Source organism: Peromyscus leucopus, chromosome 8b (assembly GCF_004664715.2).
Source record: "Peromyscus leucopus breed LL Stock chromosome 8b, UCI_PerLeu_2.1, whole genome shotgun sequence".
Taxonomy (NCBI): Eukaryota; Metazoa; Chordata; class Mammalia; order Rodentia; family Cricetidae; genus Peromyscus; species Peromyscus leucopus.
In genome coordinates this window covers 61408074-61420840 of record NC_051086.1, presented here as the reverse complement: position 1 = coordinate 61420840, position 12767 = coordinate 61408074, and the positions used below count along the sequence as shown (strand labels likewise).

Below are 12767 nucleotides of genomic sequence, written 5' to 3'. Positions count from 1 at the left end.
TTTGTTTTTGTTTTTTTTTGTTTGTTTGTTTGTTTGTTTTTTAAATTCTTGCAGACCAGAAGAGGGCACCAGATCTCATTACAGATGGTTGTGGGAATTGAACTCAGGACCTCCGGAAGAGGAGCCAGTGCTCTTAACCTCTGAGCCATCTCTCCAGCCTGCTTCTGTTTTTGTTATTGTTCATTTTCCTCCAGAAAGACTTAGCCTCAGAGACTAGATAGGAGCTGATATTTAAGGAGGTAAATACAGTCTACTGCTCAAAAGAAATGGCTTCCACAGCACCACTCCTTAACAGAGGGCTAGCATACCACAAAGGTGCAAATTTCGAAAAGCATCCTGTGCTGGCGAGTTTTATGTCAACTTGACACAAGCTGGAGTCATCTCAGAGGAGGAAAACTCAACTGAGAAGTTACCTCCATAAGACTGGACTATAGGCAAGCCTGCACAGCATTTTCCTTAGTTAGTGATTGATGTGGGAGGATCCAGCCTATTATGAGTGGTGCCACATCTGGGCTGGTGTTCCTAGATGCTGTAAGAAAACAGGTGCAAGCCTTTAATCCCAGCACTCGGGAGGCAGAGCCAGGAGGATCTCTGTGATCTCTGTGAGTTCGAGGCCAGCCTGGGCTACCAAGTGAGTTCCAGGAAAGGACAAAGCTACACAGAGGAAACAGTGTCTCAAAAAACAAAAGAAAGAAAACAGGCTGAGCCAGGTGATGGTGGAGCAAGCTTGTAATCCCAGCATTCGGGAGGCAGAGACCAATTTCTGAGTTCAAGGCCAACCTGGTGTACAGAATGAGTTCCAGGACAGCGAGGGATACACAGAGAAATCCTATCTCGAAAACGCCAAAAAAGAAAAAAGAAGGAACGAAAGCAGGTTCAGCAAGCCATGAGGAGTAAGTCAGTAAGCAGCACTCCTCCATGGCCTCTGCATCAGCTCCCTGCCTCCAGGTTCCTGCCTGGTTTGAGTTTCTTCCTTGGCTTCCCTCAGTGAATTGTAATTCAAGATATGTAAGCCAAATAAACTCTTTTCCCCGAGTAGCTTTTTGGTTATGGAGTTTCACATAGTTACAGTTAATTCTAAGTCTGCCACACCCAGGTAAAACACAACTAAAGAGGAAATAAAAAAGGATCCTGCAGGATTGAGGTTAGAAAGCACTAAAAAAAAAAATAAATAAATAAAAATCCTGGGCTGGAGAGTTGGCTCAGTGGCTAAGGGCACTTCTTGTTGTGAAAGACCCAGGTTCGATTCCCAGCGACCACATAGAGGCTTACCGCCTTCTTGAGCACCAAGCACACATATGGTGCACAGACGCAGATACATGAAATAATAAAAAAATTAAAAAATAAAAAACTTTGCTGTGAAATGCGGCCTAGGGCCCTTTCCCCACGTCCACTCTTAGTATCTCGAGAGTGTCTGCTCCTGCGGCGCCAGAAGGACGGTTTCGGCGGCTTGGCTTCCCGAGGAACGTAGTCAATCAGAAGTCAGGGCTAAAAAGCTCCTTTCCAACGCTCTGGCAGAAGGAGAAATGATGGTGTGAGAGTCCAAGGCGACCGTTATACTCACGCAGACGACAGATACATCACATTTTTGCCTTTCCTTAGCCTCTGCACAAAGTCTCGCCCTGCCCCTCCCTGGATCTCCCGGGTGCCTCAGTTCTGTTTGGGCGGATCTAGTTTTCTTCTTCCGGTCGGTCGGTCTGCGAGCCCGACGGCCCAATCGTGGTGCACTTCTGGTCGGTACCAGAGTGCATTGCGGCAAGATGGCTGCGCCCAGACGGTACTGCGCTGGCCTAGTTCGGTCTTGGTTGGGGGCCCGGCCGCTGGGCCCGCATGCCGGGAGGGAGTGGGCGACCCCGCCCGGCTCGCTTCTAGGTAACCAGGCGAGGTGCGTGTCCTGTGTCGTGGGCGCCGCTTTCTCTGGTCCCCTCCTGGCCTCGGCCCCTAGTCGTTACGGCCAGGGCTCCGCCTTGGACCGCATCCTTGGATTCCCTCAGCCTGACGACAGTCCGTTAGCTCCCAGGGTCCCCGCCGTGTCGGTGCACAGAGGTAAAGGGCTCCGTCATGTTGGTTGCGGGTGTTCTGTTTTGTGACAGGTCTCCCCGGGTAGCCCAGTCTGGCTTGGAACTCGGATCTTCCTGCTCCAGCCGCTAGAGTGTTGGGATTACAGGTGTTAACCATAACCAGCCTCTGGTGGTTTTAGCAGTGGTAGGTAGTCCTGTGGCCTGGTTTAAATCTCTCTGACTCTGGGGATATCAGTTTAGCCTCTCTCATTTAATGGAAAATAAATCTGAGTTCAAAGAGCGACGGCTATTAAAGAGTTTGAGAATGAGGGCCAGGGAAATAACTTGGCAAATAAAGGCTCTTGTTGCTTGACAAGCTGAGCAATCCTTGGGACCCGTATGGTGGAAAGAGAGAACCAACTCTAGAAAGTGCTATGACTTACATAAGCTTACGCCAACACAAATAAATAAATACAACAACAACAAGAGTTTAAGAATGTGAAGAAACCTATGTTGGTCACAGTCAGTAATGGTCACGAAAGATCATTGGGCAAGACCAAGTTTTCTCCCTGTGTCCCCACATGGCAAGCAGAGTGTAGACCCAATAAATGAGTGTTGAGCCCCATCTACTTGTTAAGACACTATATTGAGTTAGGTGTAGTCATGGTGCATGCTTGTAGTCCCCATACTGGGGAGGTAGAGGCAGGAGGATCTCCAGTTCCAGAAATTTCTTCAGCTGACAGGCACCCTACTAATGCTGCTATGAAGGTTCTGCAGAGTTTCTCAGTCTCTCCTTATGATACCGTATTGCAGTTAACTGTCTCCTACCAGACTCCAGTCAATGCTACTAGAGAAATAAAGTGCTATTTTTCTTGGAAGGGGACATTGAGACAGAATTTCACTGTAGCCCATGATAACCTGGAGCTCACTATCCCCAGACTCCTGCATGCTGGGATTGCAAGTGTGAGCTACCACATCCATTTTATTGTATTTATTTTTTATTTTTTTAAGTTTTTTGAGACAGGGTTTCTCTGTGTAGCTTTGTGGCTTTCCTAGATCTCACTCTGTAGACCAGGCTGGCCTCTAACTCACAGAAATCCGCCTGCCTCTGCCTCCCGAGTGCTGGGATTGAAGGCGTGTGCCACCACTGCCCAGCTTGTTTTGTTTTTTGAGAGACAGGGTTTCTCTGTGTAATAGCTCTGGCTGTCCTGGATCTTGCTTTGTAGACCAGGTTGTCCCCAACTCACAGAGATCAACTCTCAAATGCTGGAATTACAGGTGTGCACCACCACTGCTCGGCTTTATTTCAGTTTTTCAAGACAGGGTTTCTCTGTGTAGCCCTGGTTGTCCTGGAACTCACTCTCTACAGAGTGACCTCAAACTCACAGAGATCTGCCTCCCAAGTGCTGGGATTGAGAGTGTGTGCCACCACCACTGCCCAGCCATATCCATTTTATAAAGTGCTGCTTCTCCATTGTAATTTAGTGAGGCTGTTTTGTTTTTTGAGACAGGGTCTAGTTATATAGCCCAGGCTGGCCTGGGGCTCAAAAGTAATCCACTCTTGTTTGAGCCTCTCAAGGGTTTGATTACAAGTGTGTATGTATCACAATGCCCAACCTATGTTGAACAATTTTTTTTTACACAGTTGTCATTGTGAAAAAGAAGTTATTCATAGATAATGTTAATGTGATTCCACATCACATATGAGAAAACCAGGGGGCTTAGAGAGGTTAGATAACCTGAGAAATCAAATAAAATTAAATGCCAAACTAATCTCAAAGTTAGGAATGGGTGGCTGCAGTCTGGTGTACTAATCTTTTATCTTGATTTCCTCCTTGAGTATCAGAGCTGAGTATCTAATAGAGTCTAGATTCCAATATATCATTCCTGTTCCATCCTGACATAGATGAGCAGAATCTGCTGTTGGTCCACACTCCTGACATGCCTGAGAATCCACGGGTCCTCCGAGTGGTCCTCCTGGGAGCCCCAAATGCAGGAAAGTCAACACTCTCCAATCAGCTGCTGGGTCGTAAAGTATGCCACACTTTTATCTTCCCAACCCCTACACCTCCCTTTTACACATTTCACTATTTTATGTGTATGGGTGTTTTGCCTTCATATATGTCTGTGTACTCCTTGTCTGTCCTCTGCCCACAGAGGCCAGAAAGGATTGTTGGATCCTCTGAAACTGGAGTTACAGACAGTTGTGAGCTGCCGTGTGGGTGCTGGGAATTGAACTCAGGTCCTCTGGAAGAGCATTCAGTTCTGTTAACCACTGAACCATCTCTCCAGTCTCCCTACGCCCTTTTGTATCTTTTTGTTTCATTTTTTTTATTCACATCTTGCTTTGCCTGGGTGGATGGCCTGGGAGGGATCTAGAATCTCACTGGGACTTCTTTCTTTCTTCCTGGAAGGTGTTTCCTGTCTCCAAGAAGGTGCACACCACTCGATGCCAAGCTCTAGGGGTCATCACAGAGAAGGAGGCCCAGGTGGTAGGTACCTGCAGAAGTTCTGCAGACAGGATATAGTAAAGCTAAGCTGTTCTCTTACCTTAGCCTTTTAAAAAATGATGGTTCAGCCCAGTGCAGTGGTGGTGGTGACACAGACCTGTAATCGCAGCACTCCCAAGGCAGAGTCAGAGTCAGGTGGATCTCTGAGTTTGAGGCCAGCCTGGTCTACAAAGTGAGTTCCAGGATAGCCAGGGCTACACAAAGAAATCCTGTCTCAAAAAACAAAAACAAAACAAAACAACAACAACAAAAAAAAACCCTAAAGAAATGGGGAAAAAAAAAAAAGAATGTATAGAGGATACCCCCCACCCCCACCCCACCCACCCCACCCGCCACCCCTTTCTGTTGTTGTTGTTGTTCTTTTCAAGACAGGGTTTCTCTGTGTAGCTCTGGCTGTCTTGGAGCTCACTCTGTAGACCAGACTAGCCTTGAACTCACAGAGATCCGCCTATCTGCCTGCTGAGTGCTAGGACTAAAGGCATGCGCCACCACTGCCTGGCTAGGACTTCCCTTAAGGCTCCATATAGTTCTCCCTCTCCCTCCCCTCTTTTGCCATCTATTCTGAAGTTATTTATATGTGTGTGGGTGCTCATGTGCCTTGGTGTTTGTATGGAGGTCAGAGGACAACTTTTAGGAGGCACTTTCCTTTTTCTATCTTGTAAGTCCTTGGCATCAAAACTAGGTTATCAGCCTTGGCAGCCTGTGCCTTTACCCACTGAACCATCCCATCCTTTGTGTTTGTGACAGTCCCATGTAACCCAGGTTGCTCCTCTGTATAGCCAGAGATTACCTTGAATTTATGATCTTCCTGCCTACTCCCTCTTTCAAGTGCTGGGATATAAGAGATACCACCATGCCCAGCTCTGAAACTTTTTTTTTCCCTTTTGGAGACAAGGTCTTACCATGTAGCCCTAATTGGCACTGAACTCAATTTGTAGGCTAATCTGCCCTTAAACTTGAAATGATCTTCTTGCCTCTGCCTCCTAAGTGCGGGGATTATAGGAGTGTGACACCTCACTTGACTAAATAAAGCATAATTCAACATTGAACTCTGGTTTTGTGATTTTTATTTTGTGCAGTGCTGGAAATCTAACCCAGGGCTTCCTGGGTCCTACCCAAGTATTCTGCAACAGGCCTCATCTCCCACATTCATCCTTTATTATCCATGATCACCTGCTTTCTTTGGGGTCCCATGTAACATTAAGACAATGCCAAAGGGTAAAAAAATCTAAAGTCAGCAACAGCTTGCCCATGAAGGAAAGGCAGGATGCTAATATCAAAGATGGCCTTTCTCTAGTAGTGCACACCTTTAATCCCAGCACTTAGGAGGCAGAGGCAGGTGGATCTATGAGTTGAAGGCCAGCCTGTTCCACATAGTGAGTTCCAGGACAGCCAGGACTACACAGTGAGACCCTGGCAAAATAAATAAATAAAAAGCCTCTTGTCACTCTGCAGATTCAGTGTTAGAATACTTACTTAATATGTATAAAGCCCTGGGTTGAATACTAGAACCTAAAGTCGGGGGCAGGGGCATTCTCTTCACTAATCTATTAAAAAAATCTTTTCCTTTTGGGGCCTGTGGGTATCTCTTCTGATTCTAGATTCTGCTTGACACACCTGGCATCATCAGTCCTGTTAAACAGAAGAGGTATTAGCTGTGCGAGCAGATGTGTGTGTGTGTGTGTGTTTGGGGGGGGGGGTGATAAGAAAGAGGAGGGGCTATTACTTCATAGGAGCTGGGGTTTTCCCAATTACACCCCATTCCTCATAAGAGTTGATCAGTCATATGACCCTTCCTGACTAATACATTCGTCCTGCAGGCACCATTTGGAGCTGTCTTTGTTGGAAGACCCATGGAAGAGCATGGAATCTGCTGATCTTGGTTAGACTCAAACTAAAAAACTTAAGCCCTATGTACAGAGCCTTTCATCCTTGGGAGTTTGGGAGCTGGGGTCTGGCCAGAAGCCCTGGCCTGGAACTTGTTGTGGAACGGGAAGGAGGTCACGGTCTGTGTTTCTGTCTGCCCCGCCACTTCTAGCTGTGGTTCTTGTGGACGTGTCAGACAAGTGGACCAGGAGCCAGCTAAGCCCCCAGGTGCTGCAGTGTCTGACCCACTTCTCCCAGGTCCCCAGCATCCTCGTCTTAAACAAGGTAAGTGCTGCCCGCCTGAGGAAGAGTCTTCCCTCCAAGGTCCCGTCTCTCTCACCATGTCCTTTGCTCCTCCCCCATCTCCAGGTAGATTGCCTGAAGCAGAAGTCAGTTCTCCTGGAGCTGACGGCAGCCCTCACTGAAGGTGTGGTCAATGGCAAGAAACTCAGTATCAAGCAGGCCTTGCACTCACGCCTCGGCGCCCAGAGCCCCAGCCCTGCAGCCGACGACCCAAATACACACTCAGTGAGAAACTCTCAGAGAACTGGCTGGCCCTACTTCCAGGAGATCTTCATGTTGTCAGCACTAAACCACAAGGATGTGAACACATTAAAGGTCAGCTAGCCTTTGCCACAGCCCATCATTTCTGCCATGTTAAAATAGGCCTCATCCAGACCAGGCTGACTATAAGACTACGATCCTGTCTTTTAAAAGACAAGACAAAAATCTGGCTGTCGTCATTTATACTTGTAATCCTAACACTCGGGAGGCCAAGGCAGGAGGATCAGGAAATCAAGGTCATTTTCAGCTACACAGTGAATTCAAGAGGAGCTCAGTTACAATGAGACCCTGTCTCAGGAAACCAAAAACAGCCAGCTGTGGTGACACACACCTGTTATCCCAGTACTCAGGAGGCAGAAGCGGAATGATATTCAGTTTGAGGCCAACTGGTCTCCTTTGTGAATTGTAGGCCAGCCAGGCTACATAAGGAGACCAAAAATAAACAGGAATGTATCTCAGTTGATAGAATGGTTGCCTAATGTATGAGAGGTGCTGGATTCAATCTCTAGTACCACATAAACTCAACATGGTGGTACACACCTCAAATTCTAGCATTTAGGAAAGTAGAGACAGGAAGATTGGAAGTTCAAGACCAGCCTGAACAAATTAGGGTGTACAAGGCCAGCTTGATCTGCATGAGATCCTGTCTTTTAAAAAAGAGGGGGGGGCATTAAAGTCAGTATGGTAGCTCACTTGTATAGTCCCAGGGCTTGTCAGGGTAAAGTAGGATCAGGAGTTCGCCAGCCTTTGCTGTTATATAGCAATTTTAAGGTCAGCTCGGGGCTACATGAGGCCCTGTCCTAATCAAAAAGGCCCATTTTCTTCTAGAATTAGGCATAAATGAGGGGGGACTGATGGGGTTAAGAGCCCGCTCTTCCTTTGTACCCACAGCAATACCTTCTGGCACAGACCAAGCCTGGACCCTGGGAGTTCCACAGCGGAGTCCTCACCAGCCAGACACCTGAAGAGATCTGTGCCAATAAAATCCGGGAGAAGCTCCTAGAGTACCTGCCTGAGGAGGTGCCCTACAGTGTGCAGCAGGTGTGGACAGTGGAAGGACCCGGGGCCTGTGTACCAGGCACACTCCTGGATCGGTTGGGTACCACGAGACAGAGAGATGAGCCTGCCTGACTGGTCATGATGTCTCCTTATGCAGAAGACAGTGGTATGGGAGGAAGGACCGAGTGGGGAGCTGGTGATCCAACAGAACCTTCTGGTGCCCAAAGAATCTCACGTGGTAAGTGAGGGAGGCTCAGAGAGGGGCAGCAGCAGTGTTACCTGGGTCCCTTCTCCATCTGTGAGGCCAGAGCAGAACCCTGTGCCTCTTTCCACCACTGCAGCGGATCCTGATTGGTCAGAAGGGCCTCTTGATCGCCCAGATTGCACAGGAGGTGGGCCGAGACCTCATGGACATCTTCCTCTGTGATGTTCACATCCGCCTCTCTGTGAAACTGCTCAAATGACCGTCCTCTGCTGCTACTCCCAGGACATTCCTGCTCAAACTGCTGGCAGAGGGACTGAGTAGAGCTACCTCTGTCAGAGGGGGTCTGAGGGCTGCCGAGGGCCGTGGACACGGGCTGGCTGCGGGCCAGCTGGCCTTGTGTGTGCACAGTGCCTGCCCAGCCATGTTCTCCACTGGAGGAAAGAAGCTGCCGCAGCTCCGTTCTCAGGTAGTTCCTCGGCCTAGGGTCTCGGCTGTGTAGGTCTTAGAAGTCCATCCCCATGGTGGGACTAGGGCCATCCCGCCCCTGCTAGCATTGACCCAAACTCTTGCCCTGAGTTTCCAGTTGTTGGTAGGAAGAAAAGTTTTCTCTCCATCCCCAAGTTCCTCAACTTGAAGTTACATATGGACCTATGTTTCTTTTTCTTTTTTCTTTTTTCCTTTGAGACAAGGTTCTCGCCATATAACTCTGGCTGGCTATTACTATATAGACCAGGCTGGCCTCGAACTCACAGAGGTCCACCTGCCTCTGCCTCCTGAGTGCTGGGATTAAAGGCGTGCACCATCACCATCTGGCTCAACCTGTGTTTCTTAAATGAAATAGTGCCGATCACCTGTTCACCCAAGTTCTTGATCCCTCCCACACCATCCTGCTACCCAACCGTGGATGCTAATAAAGTTAAATGACAAGTGTTCTTATTCTTATCTTTATTTCTTTGGAATAGGGAGGAAAAAATGTACCCATTCCCCTGCCCCATTCTCTTGTCAGCCTGGGTCTCTTTCTTCCAGGAGTCTGCACCAGGGTCATGAGCTCTTCTTGGCACAGTTTCTGGGAGCAGCAAGAGAACCGTTACCATTACTAAACTCAGTAATGGTAACGGTTTCCTCGCCATCCCCAAGTGCCACGGCAGTCAGGAGGCTTGATAGGCTGAGCAGTGAGCCCCGCGGGCTTCAACATTCTGCTGCCCTCCAAGGCAGGCTCTAGAGCTGGGGGTACCCAGACTAGTACATCATCTATACTGTAGTGTCTCATCACAAACTTACAGTATATGATGATATCCCAGCCAAGGCCCTGGAGGAGAGAGCTGTGGAATGGAGAGCCAGGACATTGGGGCAGGATCAGTCGAGGCTGGACACATACACACACACACACACACACACACACACACACACACACACACACACACACACACACACACCCTGTACCACCTTGCTCCTCTCTCCCTCCCAGAGCACCGTCTCCTTGATTCTGTAGTCAGGGGTGACCCAGGTGGCTTAGAGGAAGAAGCTAAGGTCTATTCAGATCTCTCAGGGATGCAGAGCCAGAAACAAACAGTGAGGCAGAAGGTTCCCTCTGGGCAGACCTGTGAGCAGATGGGCAGCCATTCCAAGGAGTGCTTACCTGGGGCTGAAGCTTCAATCCGGGGAAGCCTCTGGGCAGGGGGAGCCCGCCCTGTGTCTTCCTTCTTGCTCAAGTGGCTTGGCTTTTAACCCTCTGGCTCCTCCCCTGGGTGGGGTGCTTTTCCCGGGTTCTAGAAGGCCCTACTTCTTAACCCTTCCCCTGCTGGCTTCATGAAACAAGTCCCTGGCTCCTTTCCCTTTTTGTTTAACGTGTTGGTTTCTTTGTTACCTGTTTTTTGTTTGTGCTGGGGCTGAAACTTAGGGCCTAATGCATACTAGCTAAGAACCCTGTCCCTGGAACCACACCTCCACCCTGCCTCCATTCTTCTGTTTACTTCTGCTTGTTTGTTTTTCCAGACAGGGTTTCTCTGTGTAACAGCTCTGGCTGTCTTGGAACTCACTTTGTAGATCAGGCTGGCCTCGAACTACTCACAGGGATCCACCTGCCTCTGCCATCTGAATGCTGGGACTACAGGTGTGCACCACCACTGCCTGGCTGCCTCCATTCTTTTAAATGGGTGACTTTCACCCCCACCCCATGAAGCCAATTACCTACCCACTTCTAGGAGGTAGAAAAACCCTCACCCCATCCATCTGGGCTTAGTTGTTTGTTGAAGCCCTGCTGAAAGGCCTTGTTTTGTTCTGGGTGATGGTTGGGAATCGTTGAGTCTGTGTAGGACAGGGAGGGTCCTGGCAGCTGGATCTATATAGAATCTATCAGGGAGCAAGCTCAGTGGACCTCTCAGCCTAAATTTCCATTCTAGAATTGGTATTTTTGCTGAGCCCAAGAAACTAGAACTAGATGGGCAGAGTCAAAGCTTGTTCACCACTGTTCTGGCAAGGTCCCCTGGGTGAAGGTTACTCTGCTGGGAAGCTGAAGAGCACCTGAGTTCCCAGCTCTTGTGAGAGCCAGTGTAAGGGCCTGGGGCTCAGTTCTTCAGAGCCCAAGACACTTAAAATGAGAGCCTGGCACTATTTGGGTCTCTCCCTGTGGGGAAGGGGAGATTTCTGGTGAGACACTCCACAGCGGAGCCTCTGCCATTTAGACCCCATTCTGGGGCATGTTCCGCCCCCTTTTCTTATCCTAGACAGTCTGGCCTGTTTCCTCCTTTGCAGGTGCAAGCTGCATTAGGATGGGTGGGGGTGGGGTGGGAGGAAAGACCTAACCTTTTGGTTTTTCAGAGGTGTTCTGTTTCCTGCCAAGGAACAGGCGTGTGGTCTGCCTCCGCTATGCATGATCTTCCCTCGTCTAGTTAGCACTGTTTTCTCTGCAGGTCTGTAAGTGTTACCTCCTCTGTCTAGTCTTTTGGTGGTGGTGGTGGTTTTGGTTTTGGTTTTTGAGACAGGGTCTCTCCATGTAGCCTTGGCTGTCCTGGAACTCACTCTGTCCACCAGGCTGGCTTTGAACTTACAGAGATCTGCCTATCTCTGCCTCCTGAGTGCTGGGATTAAAGGCATGCAAACCATACCTGGCTCCTGTTTTTTTTGTTGTTGTTGTTTTGGGGGTTATTTGTTTTTGAGATAAGGTTTCTCTGTGTAACAGCCCTGGCTGTCCTGGAACTCTCTTTGTAGATCAGGCTGCCCTTGAACTCACAGAGATTCGCCTGGCTCTGCCTCCTGAGTGCTGGGATTAAAGGCATGCGCCACTACACCGTCTCCTGTTTGTTTTTTGAGGCAGGGTCTCCTTACGTTGTCCTGACTGGCCTGGAACTCAGAGATCCGCCAGCTTTGCTTCCTGAGTGTTTGGGTTAATCGTGTGCTCTATCGTGCCTTGCTCTTTTTTTTTTTTTTTTTTTTTACAGAACATTTTTTATTTTTCACTAAGACTTTCCCAGAGGACATAACTAAGCTTGTCACCATCCCTACCCCCACAAAGGGTTAGTGCACTCACTGCTGTAAAGCAGATGCAAACAGTTTCCAGGACTGGAACCAACCTTAACTGGCAAAGACCACTTTCTCTCTGAATTATCATAAAAATGTTTAAGTAAAAAAAGAAAGGAGCCGGGCGTGGTGGCGCACGCCTTTAATCCCAGCACTCGGGAGGCAGAGCCAGGCGGATCTCTGTGAGTTCGAGGCCAGCCTGGGCTACCAAGTGAGCTCCAGGAAAGGCGCAAAGCTACACAGAGAAACCCTGTCTCGAAAAAACAAAAAAAAAAAAAAAAAAAAAAAGAAAGGAAAGGAGCAAAGGGGCAATGGTGGTTTCAGAATGAAAAGATCATTCACTGTCGTGTCATACATTCAATCTTGGCTCTAGTAACAGAATGGAAACAGGATTACTATCATACAAAATGTTCACTACAGCACACTGTATGCACCTGTTCCAAGCCCACCCTCAGCCCCCAATGCTTCCAACTCAACTACTTCCCAGCCTGTTGGGCTGTCGACGAAGGAGCACGTAGATCTTCTCTTTGATCCAGTCTTTGTTATAAGGCTGGTATGTCTGTGTATCAGCTCGGTAAACAAGACAGCTGAGATCTGCCAGATCATCGATAAAGTCAAACAACTGACTGATATCGTATGTGATGGAGGGGCTGTTGGGATTCACTCTCTTCAGATGTTCTTCATACATTTTACAAACACCTTCCATGCACTCATTCACAGACTCATAGTCAGCGTAAGTCCTGCCTTCTGGTCTCTTGGTAGGCTGTACCAACAAAATGGTGTGAGACATCGCGCCAAACGCTTTGCTGCAGCCGCCGCTAACACCGCTGCCGCCGCACACGAGCTCAGCCGCAACGCCCGCCTTGCTCTTATTATTATTGAAACAGAGTCTCATGTGGCCTTAAATTCCATTTGTAACTGAGGATGACATTGAACTTCTGAGCCCCCGTCTCTTAATTTCTGAGTGCAAGGGCTGCAGGCATTCATCACTGTCAAGTTTATTCAGTGCTGAGAAATGGGCCCAGAACCTTACGTATGCAAGCACTGTGACAACTGAACGACATCGCCAATCCTCTACCCCTCTTTTTACTGCCTATTTTAAGT

General features: G+C 48.6%; 2 protein-coding genes and 1 long non-coding RNA gene across 3 annotated transcripts; 1 reads left to right on the top strand and 2 right to left on the bottom strand.

Moving 5' to 3' along the window:
* The first annotated feature begins 1743 nt into the window (after positions 1-1743).
* Eral1 (Era like 12S mitochondrial rRNA chaperone 1) lies at positions 1744-8870 on the top strand. Its single transcript, XM_028866860.2, has 10 exons — positions 1744-2046; positions 3907-4034; positions 4415-4492; positions 6112-6158; positions 6331-6392; positions 6549-6661; positions 6746-6994; positions 7832-7981; positions 8097-8177; positions 8281-8870. Exons 1-10 carry the CDS (start codon positions 1761-1763, stop codon positions 8401-8403), a joined length of 1317 nt encoding a protein of 438 aa, XP_028722693.1. The 5' UTR covers positions 1744-1760; the 3' UTR covers positions 8404-8870.
* A 204-nt stretch (positions 8871-9074) lies between these two features.
* LOC119086935 lies at positions 9075-9837 on the bottom strand. The gene is made up of 2 exons (XR_005090344.1): positions 9784-9837; positions 9075-9466 (listed from the first exon to the last, which is right to left on the bottom strand). It is a non-coding gene; the product is annotated as an uncharacterized LOC119086935 (long non-coding RNA).
* A 2101-nt stretch (positions 9838-11938) lies between these two features.
* LOC114691599 (enhancer of rudimentary homolog) lies at positions 11939-12542 on the bottom strand. Its single transcript, XM_037200975.1, has one exon. The coding sequence runs from the start codon at positions 12451-12453 to the stop codon at positions 12136-12138; it is 318 nt and encodes a 105-aa protein (XP_037056870.1). The 5' UTR covers positions 12454-12542; the 3' UTR covers positions 11939-12135.
* Between the last annotated feature and the right edge of the window lie 225 nt (positions 12543-12767).